Genomic DNA, 24,505 nt, shown 5'->3' with positions numbered 1-24,505 from the left:
TGCCCATGGCAGGATGTGGCACTGGACGGGCTTTAAGGTCCCTTCCAACCCAATGATTCCAGGATTCTGTGTCCTTTCCATGTTTGCTGTGTACTTCTTGGAGCAGTTCAGTAGTGCCCAACTGCCTCTGTCCTGTCTGTTCCAGGACTGGGCTGAAGATATTATGGCCATTGCCCGGAATCCCCTCACGTACAATGCTCCCCGCTACACCTTCCTAGAGAAAATGTAAGTTCTTTCTGAGTAACTTTTTTCTCTGAAATGTCCATGTCCTGCTCTTTCTGACAGTACTTGAAAAAAAAAAAAGACTTCAAACCATCCAGGTCCCTTGGCAGTCTCCAGACCAAGGCCTGGGTCATGCCAAGGTTAAGCTGATGGTCTACAGGACCCCGATTTTTAGTTCACTTTTCGATTATTTTCCCAATTGCATGTTTTTCCTTTCCTCTCACTTAGTAGGATCTCTTAAGATGGTACAAATGCATTTTTGTAATCTTGTTTGGGGTTTTTTTCACAGTCTAGTGAAGCTGAAGTTGCAACTGAATGAAGAGGGAAAGATTCCTGTCCGAAAGTGAGTGTGGATATTTGTTTCATTGTGTGTCCAGTCAGACTACAGGCAGAGCACCTGCCGAGAGGATGGTTGCTCAGTGGCTCCAGCTGTCTGTTCTTCCTGCACTTAAGAGGAGGAGAACTTTCCCTCTGTGTCCAGGCAGTGGAAGTGCTCCTGCTGCACTGCCATAGGTGACACATAATTTGAGTCTGGAAAGGAGACTTTGTGGCCTTCATCTACAGCAAGAAATGGCTTAAATAGCACAGATATAATTTCCTGCTTGTTGCAAGAAAAAAACAACAAAACAAAGTAACTTTGGTAAAATTCTGATCACAGATTATTTCACAAACCTGAGCTGAAAGGTGGATGAGGTGTAGGATTGTTTCCCTTTCCTGTAAGGAGTTCTCCATCTGGAGAGCTCTTTGCTGGACTCCCCAGTTCACCTGCAGCAGGGCTCCCTTGCTTTTCTTGTCTCCTTTCTCCCTGTGTGAGCACTCCAGTCCCACCCCACTTCCTCCATCCCTCAGCCTTTGCTCTGGATGTGCATGAGTGAAGCAGCCTCTGGGCCAGTGTTAGCGCTGGTTTAGGAGCAGAACAGATGGAGATTTGTCCTTCCCTGTCCCCAGCTTGGCCTTGTGCATCAGGTAGGGCTCCTATTAGAATGGGAAACAAGGCCCAGCCTGTCCCTTCTCCCCTGCAGTATGTGGCATGAATCTGGAATTGATTTTGTGCCATTCAGTGTCTTCCCAAGAAAAATTGCTCCAGGGCTGGTCCTGTGGTTCCTCTGTGTTGATTTAGCTCATAGAATGACAAAAGGCAGCACTGCCATGTTGAATTCCCTTTTGGGTCCATAAATTACCTTTTGTTGTAAGAATAAGAAGCTGCAGACAGTGCATTTGGGAAGTTCTGAACCACTCTGCTCTAGGTCTGTGCTGTGTTACAGCATCACAAGAGGTGAGCACTAATTACCCCAAATAAATACAGGCTCCAGGGTGTCTTGTAAGGCAGAGCTGTGCTGGATTAGGGCTACGCTGACTAAATGGGCTCCTGGAGGGCTGAGCTTTATTCAACACTAAACATTTTTGTTATTTGTTTTCTAAACCACCAGCCAGAAGAATTTCATTGTCAGAAACCAGAATATTCATCAAAAGGCTGTTAAAAATGTGTAGGTCTATAATGAATAGCACACTAGGGAAGAATGCTTTGAATTAATCTTTAAAATGCAAGCAAGGTAGCATTGCTGCAGGGAGAAACCAGCTTAGTCCTCTGGAACAAGCTAGGAAAAAATATCTGATACAGGTTGTACCTCTCCTCAGTGCCCATTTCTTGCAGAATGGTAAAAATGCAGACCATTAAATAGTCCACATTAAGAGCAAGGTTTATAAAAATACTCAGTACTGTAGGGTAAAAAAATTCCAGTAAAGGCTATAGGTAAACATAAGGCTTTCAAAACTACTAAAATTCTGAAAATTCCACAAGCATTTGCCTTTCCTTTAAATATGTAAATCCCTCTGGAATCATACCAAGGCTGCTGTAGTTTTGCCTTGCAAAGGGCAGGGTTTGCATGAGCTGCTGCAGTCCCCACCAGGCACTCCCACCTGGCAGCACAGGGCATTCCTTGTTCTCCTGTTTGCTATGTGCACCTGTGACTCCAGGAACTTAACAGGCTGTTAAGTGCCTCCGTGCACTTATAAATCCATGTGGATTTATCCGTGGTGGAGACCATGGTGCTGCTGACAGGGATGTTCTAAAAGGAGGGGAAGTTCAGTTATTGTTTCTTCTCCACAGCACCATAGGAAGCACCTCCAAGAGGGGCAGAAAAGGACAGGAGAGGGATTTTGAGTGACAGGGCTCTTACAGAGTCCACTGCAGAAATACAGAACTTCTGCTTTAAATCAGCAGTCAAAAAATGCTGTGTAGGTTTATCAAAGTCAGTCCCTCAGTTACTGCCCTGGAAAAACACTGTCTGTCTTTGCTGGTTCATGCTTACAGTTGTCTTGCCTGTCTCCCTTGCTGTGTATGTGGAGTGTCCTGCACTGCCTGCAGCTCCAGCCCCCCAACCTCTGTCTTGTCCCATGGTGTTTGTTTGCCTGTCTGGTCAGTATTTTTCAGATGTTCCCTGCAGACAAGAAAAGGGTGGAAGAAGCATTAAGAGCTTGTCATCTGCCAAATGGCAAGGTAAAGGTTTCTCTGGGTATCCAGAAGTCTCATGAGCTTGAGAAGGATCTTTTTCCCTGCCCTGACTGGGATGCCTTTGGCTGTGAAAAACCATCAGCCAAGATGCTCACAGTTGTTTACCTTACCCTACCACCGCCAGGCCTTAACTCTGGCCTGCTGGCATCAGCTCTTAGTGTCTTCCAGTAGCACTTGTGACTCCAGCACGTGCACTGTGTGGCACAAGGAGCAGCAACACCTGGCCAGATGTTCCAGTCATTACTGGGGTTGTCACAGCCAAGTGCTGAGCTGTGGGTGTTCATGACAGGTAAGAGCTGTCCCGGGTTTGTGGTCCTGACACATCTTCATTGCATTCTCAGAATGATGCCATCAACCCCGAGGACTTCCCCGAGCCGGTGTACAAGACGTTCCTCATGAATCTGTGTCCACGGCCCGAGATTGATGAGATATTTACCTCACAGTAAGTTTCCCTCAAGCCACAGGCCAGAACTTGGTCTCTTGTGGCAAAAGATAGACAGGAAGGAGGGGATTTAGTGTCATGGGGTTTGTATGGCCTTAGGCCTTAGAAGGGCAGGATCCCAGGTCACTTAATGCCTTCACTCATGGCCTGAATAAAAAGGATGAGACCTCAGTGTGCTATAGGACCCTGAAATATATGGGCCCAGAGGGAGGATCAACCTGAGGAAGGATCAACCTCTCCTATGTGAAAAGATTTCTGGGGTAATTCCCAAGCCTTACCTCTGCCCCTCTGTGATTCTCTCACTGCAGCCATCTAAAAGCAAAGCCCTACATGACCAAAGATCACCTGGCAAAGTTCATCAACAAGAAGCAGCGTGACACCCGCCTCAATGACATCCTCTTCCCACCAGCCAAACCTGAGCAGGTGCAGAGTCTGATAGAGAAGTATGAGCCCAGTCAATTTAACATCCAGAGAGGTGAGTCTTGTTCAGCCCAAAGCTCTTGCTATACAAGTGGGATGACAGAGCAGAAGATCTTGTGCCCTCTGCCATCCTGCTTCCCAGGGGAGCAGTCAGCCTGCTTCCCACAACTCCCTATTGTTCCCACAACTCTCTTTCCACCTCCAAAGAGGGGCCAGAACCGTTCTATTTGGTGACCCTGAACAGCTCTGTTTGCCACACAGGGCAGCTGTCTCCAGAGGGGATGGTCTGGTTCCTCTGTGGCCCCGAGAACAACCTGATAGTGCTGGACAAGCTGATGCTGTATCAGGACATGACCCAGCCACTCTCGCACTACTACATCAATTCCTCACACAACACCTATCTGACAGGTAAGGCTGTGCCAGGGCAGGCACACCCAGGGACAGGGAGGGACACAATCAGCCTGGCAGATGTGTGTGCCCTGGGGGATTTGAGGGCTGGGCTGACTCCAGATGCTGTGTGACATGAAGCAGTGTCACCCTGCAACCAAAAACATCTTGTCAGTCTGCTGCATCCACCTGCTGAAGGCTGGCAGAGACTCCTGTTGCCCCTGTGTGTGCAGGAGCTGTCCTGTGTGAGTAGCTAACACTGAGCCTCTCTCCTGCAGCTGGGCAGTTTTCTGGGACATCCTCTCCTGAAATGTACCGGCAGACGCTGCTGGCTGGCTGCCGCTGCGTGGAGCTGGACTGCTGGAAGGGCCGGCCCCCGGATGAGGAGCCCATCATCACCCACGGCTTCACCATGACAACTGAGATCCTCTTCAAGGTAGTGAAGAGCTTTCTCCATGGATGCTTTCCCCTGCCTGCTTTTAGACTGATTGCTGAGGGAGCCAGATGGCTGAGGATGTTTGAGAGGAAAAGATTGATGGTGAGGTGACAAGTGAATGAATGTGTGGGTAGAGGAAAAGTGAACAGATAAACACTAGCTTGGAGTTTGTACAATTTTGGAATCGGAGGAGTAGAAGAGAGGTTGATAGCTGGATGAAGATGGATGGATGAAGAAGGATGAAGATGGATGGATGGATGGATGGATGGATGGATGGATGGATGGATGGATGGATGGATGGATGGATGGATGGATGGATGGATGGATGGATGGATGGATGGATGGATGGATGGATGGATGGATGGATGGATGGATGGATGGATGGATGGATGGATGGATGGATGGATGGATGAGGGAGATGTGGGAAGTCAGGCAGAAGCCATGGAGAGACGGCTGAGCAGAGGTGTGTGTGTACACAGGGCTGTGTCACAGAATGGATGCACAGAACTGGCATGAGGCTGGGGGGTTTATAGACAGAGGCACATCAGAGGAGCGAACAGGATGACTTTTAGAAAACAGTTAAAATGAGTTAATCTTCTGGTCTGCAGCAGGTTTCTATGGCTGACTGCCTCAAGTGGAGGCTTTTGGAAGAACAGGGTTCAATTTCTTCCTAATGATCTGAGTGTTGGAATGTATTTTGTGGAGCAGCTGGCTTCCCTGAGGATTCAGCTCCCAGCCTTTGGAAGCACAGCACAAAGCCAGGCAGTACAGGGCATTTATCCACAGCTTGCAAGTTACAAATAAAGGCATCACATTGACTTTTTCTGCACTCCTTTACACAGCTGCTGCCAACAGGTAGAGGCGCTTTAGATGGTTTTTTCCAGCTCTTTATTTTTCTTCTGTATCATCCCCCCAATTCCCACACTTCACTATTACTAAAATACTTATGTGTGAAGGGGAAAAAAACAACAAACCAAAGCAGTCCTTAAGGTCAGAGGTATTGTCCTCAGACTCAGTTATTTCCACAGCCCTGTGGTATCACTGCTGCTTTTTGCACAGCAGTTCACTGCAGATGGAACAGAAATAATGGCATTTGTAGCTGCTGTAATTGCAGAGTGCTGCTGAAGCCTGGGACCGTTCCTCAAGGAAATTATAACCTGCTAACACAGCATGTGCTGGGTTTTGGTTTTACATAACACATAGTCCTTCCTTCCACTACAACTCCTTTGGCCTTTTAGTAGCATTGTCTGAGGTTTCTCCTGAGAGCCTTGAGGCTTCTGTGACAGACTCCCAGTGGTCCACGGAGGAGCAGCTGTGGCAGCCTCCCTCCTTGCTGAGGTCATGGCTGATCCAGGATTTGAGATGATCAGGGGAGTCTAATTGCAAAGGAGCAAATGGCACTTCTTTACCAATTAGCAGGACCAGAAAGGAAAATAGTGGAAAGTTTGTGGCAGTTTAACAGGGGCTTGGGGAAAATATTATTTTTTCTTACATCATTAATGCTGAAAAGGTTTCCATGGTATTTGCATTTGAAATGTCAGCACAGCTGGTAACTGAACACTCCAGCTCTCTTTGCTGCCAGGCAAAAGGATTTTATAAGTAGCAGAAATGATAGAAAATTGGGCAGGTTCAGAGGTAAGTATGGATAGAGTTTGCAGTGGTTTAATGTGGTGCTGCACACACCTTTCTGCGCCAGTTCAAGGTGCTTGGGGCAGGGGTTTGTCCCTCTGGCCACACGCTCTCATGTGCAGTAATGTGTACGCTGATCTGTGCAGCAAAACCAAAATCTCACCTTGTTGCATCTTCAGCTTCTTTTTGGTGCAAGCTGTTGAGTTTAGCTCAGCATGGATCCTCTGGAGCTGGAAATCTGGGCAGGTGTGAAAAAGATGACACTTCTCACCTTCTTACTAGGAGAAGTTTAGTGACTTTGAAAGGAGCTCCTGAGAGACAGTTATGGTGTCTGTTCAGTGGGAGGTCAGCTGTGTCTCTGTTATTAATGACTGCTGAGCTTCTCTCTGACCATGGCCTCTCCCTCAGGATGCCATTGAGGCCATTGCAGAAAGTGCTTTTAAAACATCTCCGTACCCTGTGATCCTGTCCTTCGAGAACCACGTGGACTCGTGAGTATTTGGTGACTGGGAGAACTGGCTGCTATGTCCAGAGCAGAAAACCCACAGGCAAGGGCTGCTGGGTTTTAAGTGAGTGCTGAGCTGAAGTGAAGCATTAATTGAGGTTTTTGAAGCAACTGAAGGTGGGTCAGAGCTGAAAGATGAGCCTTAACCTGTAGAGTGGGGTGATCACAGTTGTGCAGCCTTTTACCTAAGGGTTGCAGAGTATGAACATAGGAGTTGGCTTGGAAATGGGACCTTAACACCTGCATAGCTGAGGTGGCTTTCTGGGTAGAGGACATGGACATCTTTTGTTCATGCCAAACTCTGATTTTGGGCATTTGCTTTCCTCTTCACTCCTGCCTGATCTCTCTTAGGCCCAAGCAGCAGGCAAAGATGGCCGAGTACTGCCGAACAATTTTTGGAGACATGCTGCTGACAGAGCCACTGGAGAAATACCCGGTATGAGGGAGCTGGGGCAGGAGGCCACTGGGGAGGCTTTTCTGGAAAACTTGGTCACTCCTGGTGCTGGGAGGTGCCACAACAACAGATACGATGCCATGGACCTGGATCCTGGTTCATAGGGATAGGTGCAAAACTTGTTTAGCACTCTGTCACCTGAGGGGGTCCGGGTACTAAGCTCTAGGTGGCCAAGGATGTACCAAGGGTTCCAGGTGTGCTCTGTATGTGACACTGGTCCAGCTCTGTCTGTCAGCACTTGGAAACAGGAGCAAAGGCCTAATCCTGCTTTTAGCCTGGAAATATTCCCTTCCAGACACAGGTGGGCAGGTCAGTGTCATGTGCTTGGAATAGCTGAGGAAAGTCCCCCTCTGCTTGACCTCAGTCTTGATCTTACCCGTACAACAGGTATTTCTGTGGCCCCAGTGACACCTCTGGTGACACAACTGCCCTGCCAGGAGACATGGTTTTAAACATCTGAGCAGGATCTGTGTTCTGCAGGACACGAGGCAGATCCTTGGGGTGCACAGAGGAGGGATAGCTGAGGCACCTGGCCCAAGCATCTGTTTGAAAGCACTGAGACCCAAAGAAGAGCTGGAAAGAAGCAGTGAGCCAGCAGCAACTGCCCACTGTCCAGCCCCATGTCCAGGAAATAGGAACAGAGGGATGGGGGGGGGGGAACAGTTCAAGAGATCAGCTAAGCTATTTACAGGTCTTTGCTGTCTGTGCAGTCTGTCACATGTCCTTGTCCTGAGCCACCTCCTCTGGGATCTTTTTTAAATCTGCTGCAGGCAGTGTTTTAATGTGGCCTGAGTACTGAGGAGGGACTGAGGATCTGGGATATAATGAGAGAAGTAGGTGGAATGGGAAGCCAGAGGTATGTGGATGCCTTCAGGCCATCTAGGTGGTTTTTTTTAGCAGAATGGGTGGCTAGGCAGCATGGCAGAGCCTGAGAGGTGCAAAATGCTGGTCTGAAACCACAGGTGAAATCTTAGGAAAATTCTGCATTAATCTAGTGGGATATGCTGGCAGATGGAGGAAGTTAGGAATATAGTGGGTGAGAGATGTGTCTATGCACTGGCAATTGGCCAGGGAAACAGGAGAGGTGAGTGTTTGAATTCTGTGATGAAGTTTATCTGTTACAGCTGAAGCCAGGAGTACCTCTCCCAAGTCCTAAGGATCTCTTAAGGAAAATCTTGATTAAAAACAAAAAGAACCAATCTATGTCTGGGAAGAGGCAGAGCTCTTTGAAGAAAGGGAGGAACATGGAACCAGAAACCACTGAGCAGCCAGCCTCTGTGGATGTTGAAGATACTGGTATGTCCGAAGGGAAGGGAGACTAACAAAACTGATGGGCAAAGCCTTCTAAATCACTCAATACCTGGTGAGTTTGGGACAAGCCAGCACTAGTCATTAAATCAGTTATTCCAAGCAGCAGCAGAAAACTGGAAGAGAAATTAAATTTTCCGAATACTTTGAACACTTAGTCCAACCAAAAGAGAAGATCATTTACCTGCCCATCAGGTCATCCCTTAGTGATCCACTGATACACTCTGGCTTTTGGGTTGAGGGAGGGGGAATAATTTGTTACTGCTTGTAGCTCTCTGATAACCACAAATTCACCACAGCCTAGTTCTTCACCATGAGGGTCTTGGAGGTTCATAAAACCTTCAGCCCCTCTCTCCTCCCTTCCTGTCACCTCCTGGGCTCAGGGCCTCTGTGGTAGAACAGTCCCAGTCACAGTAAGAACACATGATATCATGTGAGGACAAGATGAGCATCACTGCAGAACACCTGGAAATGGGCATTTATTAGGAGGGGAAACAGCCCAGTGATTGTTGCTCCTGAGTGTGAGGGGAGCCTGTAGCAGGAATGGTTTGGTCTCTTGGGTGTGCTCATCCTCTGTGTACCAGTTAATGTTTGGATTTGGCCAATAAAATTGTAAGATTCTTCCCCTCAGTGTTCCAGCATTACTTGGTGGTGAAGTTTGGCAGAGCCCTCCACTGCCAGCAGCCTGCAGGGTCCTGTCTGTGTCCTCCTGATCCATACCACTGATAAGGGCCTGTGTGCTTAGTCTGTGCAGGTGATGTTGCTGAAGAGGAGCCAGAGGAAGAGGATGAACAGCTCAGAAATCTGGATGAAGAGGAAATTAAAAAGATGCAGTCAGATGAGGTACTGTCACTGTTGGTTCTTTTCCTTTTCTGTTTGGATTTTTGCTGGCTTCCATTTTTCTCTGGGGTCTCACCCTATTGAATAGAGATGAACCCAAAGTGCAAAGAGGAATGAATCTGTGGGGGACTTTCCATCCCCCAAGGGCAAGACCTTTGCAGTAAAAACTGAAAAAGAAAAATTTTGTTGCAAGCATAAAGAATGTGGCAGAGGAGTTACTGCTGACTGTGCATGATTTGGAGATAACTGTTTGCCTTGGGGGTGTTGGAGAGGCGTAGCCTAGGTCTGAGAAGTTGTTACTGAAAATGCTGCTGCTGAAGGGGGAGGGAGGAGATCAGCATTTCCTTGAATAAAAGATCTGTTTCCCATTTCCATCTCCCTGGTATCCTTTGGAGAGGAGGAAAAACAATATCCCCATTTATCCCAGACTCCATGTTCTCAGGGGTCAAAGAGATCCTGGGCTTTGTACATCCTCCCTGGAACCTCTCCATGTGCCTTAATTCCATTTTTGCCCAGCCACAGGGAGATCCTGTGCCCCTACCCACCATGGAGCTGTAGGTCTGGGAAGCCAGAGAAACTGGAGCGCTCTGGTCAGGGCAGCCACCAGAGCTCTTTGACTGGGAGGGCCTGGTGCAGTTTGTTTCATCTCCAGGGAAGGTCTCTTCATCTGTTCCCTTTTGAATTGTTCTCTGCTCAGGGCACGGCTGGCCTGGAAGTGACAGCGTACGAGGAGATGTCCAGCCTGGTTAACTACATACAGCCCATCAAATTCAACTCCTTCGAGGTCTCTGCCAGTAAGTCAGCCTCAGTCCCTTTGGAATGCAGGCCAAGCGCTTCCTGCCTCTGCCAGGCCCCCATGCAGAACAGGGGCTGGGCGTGCCTTGCTCCTAAATGCAATCTCCTGTTTCTAGAGAAGAACCGGAGTTACGTCATCTCTTCCTTCACTGAGACCAAGGCTTGTGATCTAGTGAGCAAGTTCCCTGTGCAGTTTGTAGAGTATCCTTTTGGCAGCCCTTTTCCAGTGCCATTGGGTGCTTGGAGTGTGAGGGAGATGCTTGACAGGATGCATCCTGCTGTAGCCAATGTCAAGGCTGCCAGAGGCTTGTCCTTAAGTGAAAAGTGTATGGACAAGGAGCCTGAGCCTCCCTGGGGTCTTGTCTGGAAAGCTCTGAGCATTTGGTAGCAGAGCTCCAACAGTTTTTACAATAGGAATATGTGGGCTGGCCCCAGGCACAACAGGAATGGTGTTTCCTATAGAGCCTGTAGATACAACAAGTGGCAGATGAGCCGCATTTACCCCAAAGGCACCCGGATGGACTCCTCCAATTACCAGCCCCAGATGTTCTGGAATGTCGGCTGTCAGATGGTGGCACTCAACTTCCAGACCATGGGTGAGTGTCGGGGTGTGCTCCAGCCTCCGAGCAGGTGAGGTCAGGCACTGCTGGTCCCCAGGTGCTCCTGGTCTCTGTCTCTTCCTTTTCTGCCATTTCCCTGGTCATTACTCCATGTGCCTTTTCCCAAAGTGCTGTTCTCCTCTGATTTGATCTCCCACAGACCAACAGCACTTTTCCATGCCCAGCACAGACCTGGCAGGCACACATATGGACTGCTGTCACCCTGTGTCTGGGCACTGTCCCTGGCTGTCCTTTTCCACAGTGTCACAATTAATCATATCCCATGAGGACACCTGCAGCTCCCATCCCCCAAGTTGCTATCTCTACAAGGCAGAGGCAGAGCTCCATCTTGCCACAGCACTGACCTGTCTGTGCCATTATTTCCAGGATTTCGACCTGACCAGGGAGGAAAGGTCTTTCTTTGCTGCACAACCAACATAAGAAGGAAAGAAAAGACTTGAGAGAAAGCTGTACCTTACCCCTCGTCCTTCCTCAGAGGGCTGTGTTATGTATAAAGCATAGGAGACAAAAGGGAGCGTGTGCAAGGTTGATTCTGAAGAGGATGACAGTGCAGGCAGGTGCAGCAACCACCAGGCAGTGTCCTCAGTAGTGTCAGACAGAAGATGGCCTCAGAGGAGGCCCAAAATGAAAGGGGGAAGGAGTAGAGGAGCTTAGACAGTTACTTATTCCCACCCAAAAATAGCAGGTGCTCCTTAAAGCAGGTTTTAATTTAGTTCTGCCCATGACTTAAGGTGCAAGCTCAAGCAAACCACTTCCCTTCCTTACAACAGCTGCTGTAATACTTTTCCCTGTAGGGTGCTGAGAGGCTTAATTAGTTTTCAAGATGGCTTTGCGAGCTGTGGGCTGGCAGGGGCTGGGAGCTTCCGGCAGCTTTCAGCTCCCTCCCAGCACACAGGCTGCCTGTCCCCCCAAGCCCTGTCTCACTGTGTTGCTCTGCTCTCAGACGTCCCCATGCAGCAGAACATGGCCCTGTTTGAGTTCAATGGGCAGTGTGGGTACCTGCTCAAGCACGAGTTCATGCGGCGCCCCGACAAGCAGTTGGACCCCTTCTCTGTGGATCGCATCGACGGGCTGGTGGCCACTACTGTCTGTGTCACGGCAAGTACAGCCTGGGGACCCCGTCCTGTGTCACTCAGGGGGACTCTTAGTGCCACATGAACCCGTGGAGTCCTGTGAGAAAGCGTTACTGTGGCAACTCCCAGGCTTGTCGCTATTTTAAATTAATCATAATCACATGAAAATGGAAAATGAGCATCTGCCATGCAGAGGGAGCCAAGGCTGTGCTGGTAGGGAGAGAGGAAGTGCTGAAGCAAGAAATAGAGGTGAAGGTAAAAGAAGAGCTGGAGCAGAAAAGCTGTTTTGGAGTGGGAGAGTGACTTTAGGGTGAAGGAATGTGTGGGTCCCCCTGTTCTATTCTTCCCAGCAGTTGCTAACTCCGTTTGTGTTGTTCACAGGTGCTCTCTGGTCAGTTCCTCTCGGACCGCAGCGTGAAGACCTACGTGGAAGTGGAACTCCTTGGGCTGCCAAGGGATGCCAAACGCAAACACAGAACCAAATTGACCTCCACGGCCAACTCCATTAACCCTGTGTGGAAGGAGGAGGCTTTTGTTTTTGAAAAGGTGAGAATGTTTGATAGTAATTTAGGCAGAGAATCCTAAAAGCTCCCGATGGCCATGAGCACTGCCTTGGCAGAGGTCAGTTCCAGCAGAAGGGACTCCCCTCTGGAGACCTCTGGCCTGGCTTTGGACACTCTCAGGTAACATCCAAACAACAATATCCAAAACAACTCTGCATCAGTATTTCCCAGAACAGACAAGGGGTAGCTGGGAATGGTTCTGGAGATAACAGGCATCCAAAGTCTCCCCTCTATGATGACCTCTTCAGACTGATCAGTTTGGACAACTTCCAGCATCAGAAAGGAACTGAATTTCTATGGTTAAACTGTCAGTGAGAAACAGCCAAGCTGGAGTAGTAATGGGACCAGTTTTCAGTTGTGCCAGAACATGGAAAGCTGCCCTGTCTCTCCCCAGGAATTCAGTGATCACCAATCCAGCTGCAGGGCACAGGGAAGATAAGTCAAGTATACATTATACAATTCATCTGTCAGGCACAGTATGAAGCTACAGATATTTTCAGCCTACTTGGCTAAAATATCCTCCTTTCAGAAACACTCTGAGGCTTCACTCCTGGCAGAATAATTTTGAGTTCATTTTATGGCACAAGAATACAGGGAAGGAGGGATTCAAAAGCCTTTATTAGCAATGTTACCGTGTTTGCTAAATTATCCATCGCAGTTCATTCCAGTGAGTTCTTCCCGGAAGCAGTGGTTTGGAGGGTTTGTTGCCCTGTTTTTGTCTTTAGGTAACCTGTGATCCTGGGCAGGCTGAGAAGACTGTGTTTGGTGGAGTTTCTGGGCATTCAGCTATGATGTCTATGATAAACTGTGCCCTTAAATTACAAGGATTACAATTTCCAGGATGGCAGTGCCATCCTGGAAGACATGGAATGGTTTGGTTGGAAGGAGGAGGATGCTGCTATCAAGAGTGAGGTGAGGATACTGATGCCTTACTCTGCTTTTCCCTTAGATCATGATGCCCGAGTTGGCATCTCTCAAAATTGTGGCTTGGGAAGAAGGAGGGAAGTTCATTGGCCAGCGTATCATTCCCATCATCGCAATGCACCCAGGTAAATCAGTGGAAATTCCTTCAGCTTTTGTGCCCTTCAGACCTGTCCAGTGGGAGCCATAAAGACCATACAAGCAGCTGCATACTTTGCTCCTTAATCTTCATGCCCACAGGCAGAGGAACCTTGAAATCCATCTTGTTATAGCCTTGGCTTTATCCCATGATATACAGGCTCCTCCTGTAAAGAGGAGCCTTGGGCTGCTGGAGCAGACAGGGAGGGACAGGATGCCACCAGCTCAACTCCCTCCCCTCTGTGCCCCAGGCTACCACCACGTGTGCCTGCGCAGCGAGAGCAACATGCCACTGACCATGCCTGCCCTCTTCGTGTTCCTGGAGATCAAGGACTACGTGCCAGATGCTTGGGCAGGTAGGGAGTGCTGGAATGGGGGGGGTGCTTCTGGCCTCCTCCAAACTCTGATTCAGAAGTATTTTTCCAGCATGGGAAGTGCTTTCCTGCTGCACCCTCACTTCCTTGTCAGGGTGGGACTTGAGTGCATGCCAGCATCCTGTCACAGCCTCGCTGCCTTGGGAAGAGCGTGGAGGCTCCCACTGCAGCTGTGCCTGGTTCCCACCTGAGGTGCAGTGCAGGTGGACCAGGCTCCAGTGTGGAATGGCTCGGCCCTACCCTTGTTTGGAGGCAGGGAGAAGTTTCCTTGAAGGAATAGGTGACATCTCTCAGGGGCTGCAGAGAACAGGGGCTTTAGGGAGATTTTAGGAGTGATGCTTTTCCCTACTGGAAGAGAAGGGAGGTTCTTGCTGGTACTGAGCTATGGGGACCTTCCTTTGAGAAGGGTCAGAGCTGGATGTGACAGAAGCCTCACCAGAGGGATCAACTGTCATGACCAAACCAGAGTGCAGTGGCATCAGCTACAGGAGCTCTTGTGAATACTTCCCATGTTTGCTCTCTCCTCCCCCATGTTCATACAAATGAACCTTATTCACTGGAGAAATCCTGAGAAATTTGATTTATCACATTTTTATTAAAAAGATGAGGTTTATACAATGTTGGGCTGGAACTGGAGCAAGCAGCTGTGCAGGTGGGAAAAATCCTAACCTGGCCCTTGCTTTTGGGAGCAGCGTTTCCAAAATCACTTCACAGAGCTACCCTGAACATCATTTGTGAGCCATGGCCTTGGACTGGCACTGAGGTGAAGGAGGTTCCCTTCCTCCCTCCCTTGTGCTGTCAGGGACACTGTGTTACAAGCAGAGAACACAAACTACTCCTTCTTCACAGTGTCCTGCACTGGGCAGGGAAATGAGTCCATGAGTTGTTTGCTATCCAAGCCAAGCCCTGCTCTCTGTTTCCAGATCTCACTATTGCCCTCTCCAACCCCATCAAGTTCTTCAACCTGCAGGACAAGTGCTTGATGAAGCTCAAGGATACCTCAGGGGAGGTGAGTTTTTCCAGGTTCTGTTCTCTAGAGTACCTTGCATGGATTCAGCTTGAAATAATGGAGCTTTCATTACCTCTGATCTTTGTTTTAGAAGCCTGGCACACAGACAAACCTCTCATCTGCTGAGACTAACGGGGTGGCAGGCTCCACTAGGAAACCCAGCATTCCTCCCTCTAACAGGTCCACAGGTAAGTTTCCAAGAGCTTCCAAGCATTTAAGCATCTTGGCAGCTTAATTAATTCTTCTGTACTGACACCAACGTCCTTCACACGGGCTGTGTTCTGGTGAGCTCTCCTCTGTCCATTTCCAACCTGGACATCCAAGATGGGACATTAACAGGAACTTCTTTTGGAATTTCAGGAGCAGCAGTGTTCACCAAGGATGAAGCTGTGTTAGAAGTAATGCAGATGGCAGGTAACTCCTCATGCTGGTCACCTGGGCTGAGGCCCTGCCTGTCATCTTATATTTCCACATTAAAAAGACATGTCCCAACCCTTCCTGGTGTAGCCAGCACTAAAGATAAATCCTAGGAATCCTGGGGCTCCAGGACAGGTTTCCTTCGGCACAGCTGCACGCCCTGTGCAACATGTTGTTCACCTGCTTCTGGGTGCCTGAATGCAGTGTGATACCAATTCCTGCAAACATGAGGCCTAATTGTGCCTCAAAACTGAACTGAAGGCACAAGAGAAAACCTGTTTAGTTCAGGATATGTTGGCAAATTACTGTTATGTACATTGCTTTTTTAGAAGTTATTCCTAAAGAAAAGGGTTTGCCAGGACAGAATGTGTACCTGGGGAGAGGCATCCCAAGGTGTGGAGCAGAGGGGGCTCTGGTTTGGATGTGGTGATTGAGGAACATGTATTGGAGCTGTATGCTCCAGTTTCCCCACTCCAAGCCTTGGGAAGGAGTTGGCATTGTTCAGTTTGTGTTTCAGAGCCTGAGACAATCACCCTTGCTGAGCTGCAGCAGAAGAAGCGCTTCCTGAAGCTGCTGAAGAGGCAGGAGAAGGAGCTGAGGGAGCTGGAGTGGAAGGGAAGCAAACAGAGGGAGGAGCTGCTGCAGAAATACTCTGTGCTCTTTTCGGAGCTGGCCTGCCCTGGGGGCAATAAAAGGACAATACGCACAAGGAAAACACAGAAGAAGAGGTAACCACAGCCTGGGATCACCTTCCCAAACCAAAACAAGGATGCCCAGGGAAACCCTTCTTTGCAGGAAGATGGAGCAGTGCAGGCATGTGCATGTCCCTGCGTTGCTCTCACTGAGGGTGGGTGGGAAGGTTGGGATTGTATCGGCGTGGCGAGAAGCAGCATGGCCCCTGTTTCTGTTCTGCAGGAGCGTGACCCCAAGTGATGCTGGTACCAGTGCAAATCCTGTGAAAGCAGCAGAGAGCATTGATTGCCACTGGCTCGTGGAGCTGAGGGAGAAGCTGGAGAGGGACCTCATCCACCTTGGGGAGGAGCACCACAATCACATCCGAAGGAAGAAAGAGCAGCATGCTACCGAGGTGAGGGCTGCGAGTGTCACCTGAAAACATGTACTGGGACAGCCCCAAAAATCCGAAGTTATTCACTAAACTGAGCTTGGGAATGTGGGCCCAGAACATACCTGACACATGCACACGCCAGGTAACTGAGAATGAAGACATGAAGCTTATTTGTTAGAAGCCCAAAAATCCTGAAGAAACATTTTTATATGTCTGCTGTTTTTTAAAACAAGAGTAGCATTGCCCTGGAGCACATCACACTCCATCTGCTCCAGCTCTTCCGATGCCTTAGCATGGAGTTAATGTGGTGTTTAGTGGCTTCACACCTTGCTAGGTGCCACCTCTCCAGGAGCCTGGGGGCTGGGGTGATGTGGGGGTGGGCTGAGGGCTCACCAGTGGCACCATCAGAGCGTGTTCTGCTGTTTGACTTGGTGGAAGTCAGAGTCCAGGTGAGGGGAGTCCTGCAGACTGAGCTCAGCCAAGGCCAGAAGGAGCCATGGTGGTGCCTGGGGACAGAGTGCAGGCCATGGGATGGTGGTGATGGTAAATCCAGCATATGCTATCTGTTCCAATGAAAGGGGAGTGATTCCAGGCTTGGGAGGCCTTTTCCCATTAGTGTTTTCTGAAGGAATTTGCACTGATATATCTTAAATCTTCAGTTCCCTGGTGCACCTTAGGCTTGACAGGCCTCTTGCAAGCTGTGTGCAACCCTGAGGGGAAGATAACACTTGGGCTCTGGCTCACCTGGGAATCAGGTTTCTTGCCTGGGAGAGGAGCCAGGGATGAAACCTTCCTGTCTCACAAGTGCAGTCCACTGGCACAGTGGGGCTGCATGTAGAGCTGAGCTCACTCCTGTGCCAATGTTTGCACTGAGCCTCGGGGTTTCAGAATTTGCTGCTCCTGGAATTCAGTGCAGGGAGGTGTACAGCTGGCTTGGGTGCAACTGGATACAGATGAGGTGCAGTGTCTCATCCTGCTTTGTTCCCTTTTGGTCTTGTGTTCATCCCTTAAACAGCAAGTTGCCAGGATCCTGGAGCTGGCCAGGGAGAAGCAGGCAGCTGAGCTGCAGGTGCTGAGGGACACATCGGAAAGGTAAATATGGCAGTGGAATCACAAACAATGCCAGGTTCTGCTCCAAGCAGCACTTTCTGCTGGATCTCACAGCTCTGCTCTGCAGCCAGGGAGGGAGGATGGTAAGAAATTGAGGCAGGGGGATGTGACAGGAGATCTCACACAGTGGTATGGGGGAAGATGCCTCTTGTGATTCCCAGAACAGTGTTCCTGCCAGGAACAGGAGGCACCAAGCAGGATACAGTGTTCCATCTGCAGTGAGCAGCCTGGAGCCACTGATGGGGAAAGATAGGAAATACACTGCTAGTCCCTGGCTGCCACCTCTGTCTCTTGCAGTCAGGAGCTCACATTAATCCCTTCCAGGGACTGATGTGCTCTATCTTCTAAGTGAATTGAGCATCTTGGCTCCAGTATTTAAACAAACTGACAGAACCAACTGACCAATTTCTAGCCAGACATGTATCCATTTGTTCTTACAAGAACTTTGTCCTGAAGCTGGAATCCTCACTCATTCCTACTTCCCATTAAATGCTGTCTCAGTCTTTAGTTGCAAATTCATATAGAACTGCCTCTTTTTGTGTCCTGTCCCAAGCCAGAGTCTCTTTACTCAGCTATTCAGTGTATTCAGGCAAGTCTAAGGAAACAGGTGAGTAGCCAGGTAATGGTTTGCTGACAGTAGGATGTCATTAGTACCGTCACATCTCCCTGGCTGGGAGAAGCTCCAGAAAGATTTCAAGATCTGCAGCAACAGGCAATGAAATGGCAGTTCAGTTCAGCAGGAATGAATATAAAATAATGTGAATGGAAAACCCTGGCCACAGCCCATCAGTGCACTGGTTTTGGCACTCAGGTAAGAGATCATCAGCTGCTGTGGATGTTCTTCATTCCCAGCTCTGAAGTGGCCAAAGTGACAAACAGGATTTTGGGAATTGTACAGGGAAACAAAAAAAAGATTGAGTCAGCCTTGTCAGCCACAGGATCCATCTGCATAGAGCTGTCCCCTTCTTAGTGTGCCATCTCAAACAAATAAAGTCTCTGAAAGGCCAAGAAGAACAGCCAGCACTGGGGAGGAATTTGTGCACAAAAAGGAATTAAATGGGACAGCTAGGAGAACAGATGTTTGAGGGAATGTGACAGCAATGTGTAAGTCATGAATGGTCTGGAAGAGGGAAGTGATTGCTCACTGTTTCTCAGTGGAGGGAAGGATGGGACATCCAGTGAATGTCTTGGGCATGTCTGTCACACTGTGTATAAATTAAGTGCTGTTCCTCTCACAGCAAAGAGCTGTGAAATCCAAAAGTGAAGGTAAACTCTAAAGTACGAGTGACATGATGGAACACGATACTTGCATAGATACTGGAGGATAGACTGGAAACTGGGAAGGTAGAGGAGGGAAAATTTCCTGTACACTTGTTCTTTCTTACACTTGCCTTTAGTATGTGCTGCCTCCACTGCTGGGCTAGGACATATCCTGACTCAGCACTTAAAATATCCTTGAGACTCCAGACCTCCTCCTGCACAGTCTCCCACATTTGGTGTTTCTGGACAGTGGAACACTCCAAAGGGCTGTGGATGGAGGACTGCTCTGCTGTCTGGGGCTGGTAACCAGGCTGTATCTCCTCTCTTCTCTCCACAGCAACATTAAAGACATTAAGAAGCGGATGGAGGCAAAGAGAGTGGAGCGGGTCCAGGCCATGCTGAGGAATACCAGTGACAAGGCTGCTCAGGAGAGGTGCGGGAGTGGATGTTCCTGGCTCTGCCCATGCAGGGTCTCCTGTTGACTTGGAAGATGTGAAAGTAGAATTTTGCATCCAGTTATTTGCCTTATGGCTCAGCCAACTCTTAGTGGTGTTTTGGTGTTTTATTTGTCCTTTCTAGAAGTACAGCAGCTTCTCTCTGTGGTAGGACAGGGTGGGAATGTAACATACCTGTTGGTCAGTATAGTACTGATCAGTCCTGACAAATGGGTTTTATGGAAGGAGAAGAGCTGGATTTTACAGGGTTTTATAATTTTCTTTAAAGGTTGAAGAAAGAAATTAACAATGCCCACATTCAGGAAGTGGTGCAGACAGTCAAACGGGTGAGTTCAGGGGGGTCAGGCCGCCCCAGCAGCTCTGGGGTCTGCGGGGGGGTGGGCAGGGCAACTCAGCGTCCCGGGCATTTGTAACTCACAACGCGGGAACAATGGGAAAGCCCAGTGGGAGGAAAGACACCTCAAGGACCCCAGCTCTGCGCCCTTTGAAGATCCAGTGCCAGTTCATGTCTGTCTGTCAGTGAGTGTCAGCATTTGAGTCCATTTGTCCATGTGTGTCCATGTATGTGTGTCTGAGTGGCCATGTGTCCAGCTGTGTCTATGTCCATCTGTGTGTCTGTCCATGTGTAGCTGTGCCTGATTGTCTGTGTGTGAGTACAGGTATCCCTGTGTCTGTGTGTGTCCAGGTGTCTGTCCTTATGCAAGTGTGTGTATCCATGTATCTCTGTGTGTGTCCCCCTGTATGTCTGTGTCCCTGTCCTTATGTCCCACATGCCCACGTGCACTCAGCCTGCCAGGCTGTTGTGGTGTCCCTGAATCCAGGCTGCTGCTCCTGGCCCACCCTGCTAGGCTGAGCTTGGGATGTATAAAGCCCTTGCTTATAAAACTGGAACCTGAGGGGGATTAATTTATTCTTTTTAAAGATGACAGAGAAGACTGGCAGGTTCCAGCAGAAACTGGAGGAGAAGCAGGCAGCAAATCTTCAGTCCATCAAGGAGAGGGAAAGCCAGGTAAGAACAACATTTCGGGTCAGGGCTGTTCCTTGGCACAAGAAGTCCAAACCCCCAGAGAATCAATCTTGATGGCCGCCCTCAGCCCACCCATTCCCAGGGGGTGAGAAAGTGGATGAGAGAACCCACACAGACCCCAGAAGGACCAACAGCTCATCCCAGAGCTCCTGGTCTCTCTGCTTGACTCCAGTGTGTGGGAATGACCTGATTCTCCATTTACAGCTCCAGCAGCAGGTACGGGTAGAATATGAGGAGAAGTTGAGAGCTCTGAACATGGAGGTTCAGGAGATCGTGAAGAACTACACCAAAGCCAGCTTTCCTGGAGAGCCACAGACTGGGAAGGAAGCAGGTCAGAGCATTCCTGAGGGAGAACAAGGCTCTACAGATCGACTGGAAGCAAATATCCCAGTGGCAGAGGTGTCCAGGCTTACACTGGCAATGACTGAGCCGTCAGGAGCCGCAATGGATGTGGAGATAGAAGAGAGCATATTCTGAGATGAGGCCCTTCCTTACTGTTGATTGCAGGAAGTTATATGGTGAAGTAACAACCAGCTTCACAAACTACTGCTATCCCTTTCCATTCTGGGGAGCTCCTGAAATCCTTCAGGAATGTACCACATTATTCCAGACATCTGGAAGCAGCCTGGAGAGCTCACCCTTCAGGGTACTGCACCTTCTGTGTTCCCCAGCCTGAGCTCTGAGGTATTTCAGCAGTGGGAAAGGGCGTGTGCCTGCAGACCAACACTCCCTGTTGGCATCACAGCAGCAGCTACAGGAATATTTACTTTGCATTCAGAACAGTTTTTAGAGTCAGTTCCCTCATCATTCCTCACATGCATCTCTTCACATCAGCCCAACTCCTCCTAATATCTTCCACATGGTTCAAGGAAACAGCAATAAACAAACCTAAACACTGATACAAAGAGACACCACAGGTGGGGATAGGGGTGGGAAGTGGGCTCAGTCACAGCAAACCACACCATGCTGTGTGTCCTACAGGAGAACAGTTACATCTGAAGCTGCATTAATAAACAATTACAAATGCTGCTATAAACAAACCAAACCCCAGGTCAAGCAGGTATGAGACAGCATGTTCTAAGCCTAGTCTGAACACCCAACAAGAGTCCACCTCTCCCCTGTGGTGTCACCAGAGTACTGGAATTATGGATTGTACATTTCTGAGCTATTTATTTTCTAAAAAAAAATAAAACATAGCAGTTCTTAAACAATGGGGTCACTTGTTACTTAGCTGCAGTTAGTGTGTATGTGTGTGTGTCCATCTCCATGTCTGTGTCCAGGTGTCTCTGTAGCTGTATCCATGGCCCTGTGTTCATGTGTGTGTCTGCGTGTCTAGGTATGTACGTGTATGTCTGCATGTGTCCATTTGTGTGTTTGTGTGTCTGGTGTCTGTCCATTTGTGTCTGTATGTCCACACACGTGTGTGTGTGTGTGTGATCCATGTCTCAGTGTGGGACTGTGTGTGTGTCCATGTGTCTGTCTGCGTCCATCTATCCAGCTGTGTCCCTGTGTATTTCTCTGTGCGTGTTTGTGTCTGTCTTTGTATCCATGCATCTCTGTGTGTCCATGTCTGTCTGGTCTGTCCATGTCTGCAAGCATGTGCATGTGTCTGCATGTCTGTGTCTCTGTAGCCAGGTGTGTATGTCAGTCTTTGCATCTATCTTCTGTGTGTCTGTCCATGTCCCTGTGTCTCCACATCTGTCTGTTCGTGTCAATGTCACAGTGTCTGGGCCTGTGTGGCTGTGTCCATGTGTGTGTCCCTGTGTGCCCATGTGGGTGTGTATCTCTGTTCCATGTGTGTCTCTGTGCACGTATCTGTCTGCGAGTCTGTGTGTCCACGTCCCTGTGTGGTTGTCTGTCCACCTGTCTCTGTCCCTGTGGTGTTTGAGGCCCTTCCTCATCAGAGAACAAGGTCCAGCTGCAGCCAGGGAGCAGTTGGAGATTTTACCTTAAATCCAGAGAGGCAGCACTGGCAGTTCTAAAGCAGAGCACAGGGGCACTGAGCCCTGCATCCTACACCAGTGTGTCACCAGCTTTGGCCACTCAAACCCCTCCAGAGGAGCTTTTTAGAGGTTATTTTAAAGGAAAATTTGTCCCATCTCTCCCTGGAGGGAACCCAGACACCAATGTCAGACCAGAACATGGGCACAGGGTGGCCCCTTTTCCACAGACTGCCAAAGTTTCAGGGCTGTTTTTTTTCCCTCAAAGCATCTCTGGAAATGAATCTGCAGAATAAACCTGAGTCAGAGAGAGACGCATGGAAAGCCAGGGCACAACGGCAGGGCCGGGGCTTGCAGGAGTTTTCCTTCCTCCAGGGCTGCACCCTAAAGATTTTGTTGCACAGGGACAGTGGCAGGCAGGACGTACTCTGTCCCTTCACACAGCACATGACAGAATAAACACTCCAAGTCAGGCTGGCCAGGTTCAATCTCACAGGCTGCTCCTACCAACAGCACCGGCACAAGGTGTGACACTGGACAGCACCACTACAGTCTCCTTCCCTCCATCCTGCCACAATTCCCAAACAGCTTCACTTTCCAGCCTAGAGACCTCTAATTCCTGCCTTGCTTCAACTGCTCCCCCAGGAGCCATCTGAGAGCCAGCAGAACCCATTGCTCTGCCCTCCTCAAGCTGAGCTCCTCTGTCCCTTCCCCATGCAGAGCATCAGTGTCCCCACAGCTCTGAACAGCACAAACCCAGAGGCCAAAGCAAGGCCTGACACAGCACTGGAGCAAAATGCTCTGCAGGGGGTTCCTTGAGGCATGGGCATTTCAAAATTGACCAGAGCTCAGCTGGACTATGACACAGGGAACTTCAACACATAGAATTCGTGGTATTAATGTCCACTGATGTTTGAAACCTGAGCAAGGTTCACACAACGCCGCAACAACTTGTGCCCTCACACAACCCCATCACAGTTTCTGCATTGCAACCCTTCTGTTATGGAACCCAACACTGGCACAGGGGTTAATGCCAAATTTCATGAAAAACAGCTGCAATCTTTTACATAGATTTCACCTCAGTGCTAAAAAACACTTTCCAAATGTACTTTTCAGAGTGCACACAGAAGCATCACTAAAAGCAAAGCCAGGGCTCCCATGAAGCATGAACCATACTCTGTATCACCCCCTTTCTCCCCAGGGTGCCTCTGAGCCCATGTGCCGTGGTGCCTCCAACACCTCCCTGTCTGTCTGCACAAAATGGGGGAAAGTTCTGCAAGATGGGAAATGGACAAACAAATAAATAATAAATCATAATAAATAAAGGCACTAAACCAAACATTACTGCAAGGGTTCCCGAGCACATCTTGAACCCAACCATCCCTCCAGCAGCACAATTCAGTCACATAATGGTTTGGTTACTCACAGACTCCAGAGGGAGAGGCCATCTGATTTTCCAGCACTATTTCTTCCCACGGGATTGAGACATCTTGAGGATTCCTTCCTGTGCAGCCCTGCCTGTGTTTTCACTTACCTGCCAAGCACAGGGCAGTGTGGGATTTTGCTCAGACAGGCCTCTCATCAGGCCTGTCATTACACACAGAACTCCAATTCAATGGCAATTGAGACAATAACATCTAGTCAGACACTAAACAGCAGCAGATTCAGGTACAATCTCTGATCCTTTCCAGATTTTCATCTTTCAAATGGCATATTCTAGATCTCATCCTGCACCCAAAATATTTAAGTGAGGCTAAGCTTTTTAGTAGATAATTAAAAATTAGATAATGGGTATGTCTAAAGCAGAGGACAACTCCAACCCCAGCAAGGGACACAAACAGGAGACACTGTACCTAGATGACCCCAGTCCTTTTTATCTCCATAGCAAAGGTACTGCTGATGTGCCTAAGGCACTCAGAGAAGGAGCTGCTGCACAGTTATCTATTCCATTTTAGAGATACTCTCACTGCCCCACATGTATCTCACATGTCAAGATTCCCCAAGATTATCTAGATTATTACTTGTTATCCCATTTATAACCTGGGCACAGCCAGCAGCTCTCCCCAGTCTGCAGGGGAAGGATGGCACTTGACTCAAACCAAACTGAACAATATCAAATTCAGGAACCTCATTTAAACCAGGGTCCTTCTGTTGCCACTGGTTAAAAAACAGGGGCCTCTACACAGAGATTTGTTCTGTTCCAAAATAAATGGGACAATAAGCTGCTGCATCCAGCATCAGAGGCCTGTTGGAGGGAGACAGGCACCATTATAGATAAACCAGTGCAATTGGGATGTGACAGCACTGACAGACTCCCTGTTTGATTCAGCAAATTGTTCATATAAATACCATGTGCCATCTTCAAAGGCCTCCTGGATGCTGATTGCCAGAGCTATGCCAGCAAGGAAAAAGGCTCTATACCAGCAAAGCTGACAGGAAGGAAAATAAAAGGGAAGGATTCAGGGGAAACATGACAGAACAGCAGCAAACCCTGAGACATGAGTGCATCCTTGTAGAAAAGGAAAGATACTCAGAGAAAACAGCATCTCTGAGCATAATTACCCACTGAGTAGGCTCTG

At 48.9% G+C, this 24,505-nt stretch overlaps 1 protein-coding gene across 1 annotated transcript in view; it reads left to right on the top strand.

Annotated features, from left to right (window-relative positions):
• Positions 1-21,026, top strand: part of PLCB2 (phospholipase C beta 2) — a 34,515-nt gene extending 13,489 nt beyond the window's left edge. Inside the window, exons 5-32 of the mRNA XM_030949437.1 lie at positions 146-225; positions 512-565; positions 2,647-2,722; positions 3,079-3,179; positions 3,488-3,654; positions 3,861-4,007; positions 4,265-4,422; positions 6,460-6,542; positions 6,908-6,992; positions 8,135-8,306; positions 9,064-9,161; positions 9,856-9,952; positions 10,070-10,154; positions 10,425-10,549; positions 11,517-11,671; positions 12,028-12,192; positions 13,159-13,258; positions 13,520-13,624; positions 14,566-14,651; positions 14,743-14,839; positions 15,012-15,065; positions 15,586-15,796; positions 15,984-16,155; positions 17,150-17,226; positions 18,842-18,937; positions 19,228-19,285; positions 19,882-19,968; positions 20,191-21,026. Of these exons, the coding sequence (XP_030805297.1) occupies positions 146-225; positions 512-565; positions 2,647-2,722; positions 3,079-3,179; positions 3,488-3,654; positions 3,861-4,007; positions 4,265-4,422; positions 6,460-6,542; positions 6,908-6,992; positions 8,135-8,306; positions 9,064-9,161; positions 9,856-9,952; positions 10,070-10,154; positions 10,425-10,549; positions 11,517-11,671; positions 12,028-12,192; positions 13,159-13,258; positions 13,520-13,624; positions 14,566-14,651; positions 14,743-14,839; positions 15,012-15,065; positions 15,586-15,796; positions 15,984-16,155; positions 17,150-17,226; positions 18,842-18,937; positions 19,228-19,285; positions 19,882-19,968; positions 20,191-20,463 (3,264 nt within the window). The 3' untranslated portion in view covers positions 20,464-21,026. The remainder of the gene's footprint in view (positions 1-145; positions 226-511; positions 566-2,646; positions 2,723-3,078; positions 3,180-3,487; positions 3,655-3,860; positions 4,008-4,264; positions 4,423-6,459; positions 6,543-6,907; positions 6,993-8,134; positions 8,307-9,063; positions 9,162-9,855; positions 9,953-10,069; positions 10,155-10,424; positions 10,550-11,516; positions 11,672-12,027; positions 12,193-13,158; positions 13,259-13,519; positions 13,625-14,565; positions 14,652-14,742; positions 14,840-15,011; positions 15,066-15,585; positions 15,797-15,983; positions 16,156-17,149; positions 17,227-18,841; positions 18,938-19,227; positions 19,286-19,881; positions 19,969-20,190) is intronic.
• The last annotated feature ends 3,479 nt before the right edge of the window (positions 21,027-24,505 follow it).

The sequence above is a fragment of the Camarhynchus parvulus genome, chromosome 5 (genome assembly GCF_901933205.1).
Source record: "Camarhynchus parvulus chromosome 5, STF_HiC, whole genome shotgun sequence".
Taxonomy (NCBI): Eukaryota; Metazoa; Chordata; class Aves; order Passeriformes; family Thraupidae; genus Camarhynchus; species Camarhynchus parvulus.
Note: the sequence above shows the minus strand (reverse complement) of the source record. Positions and strands in the feature narration are given on the sequence as shown.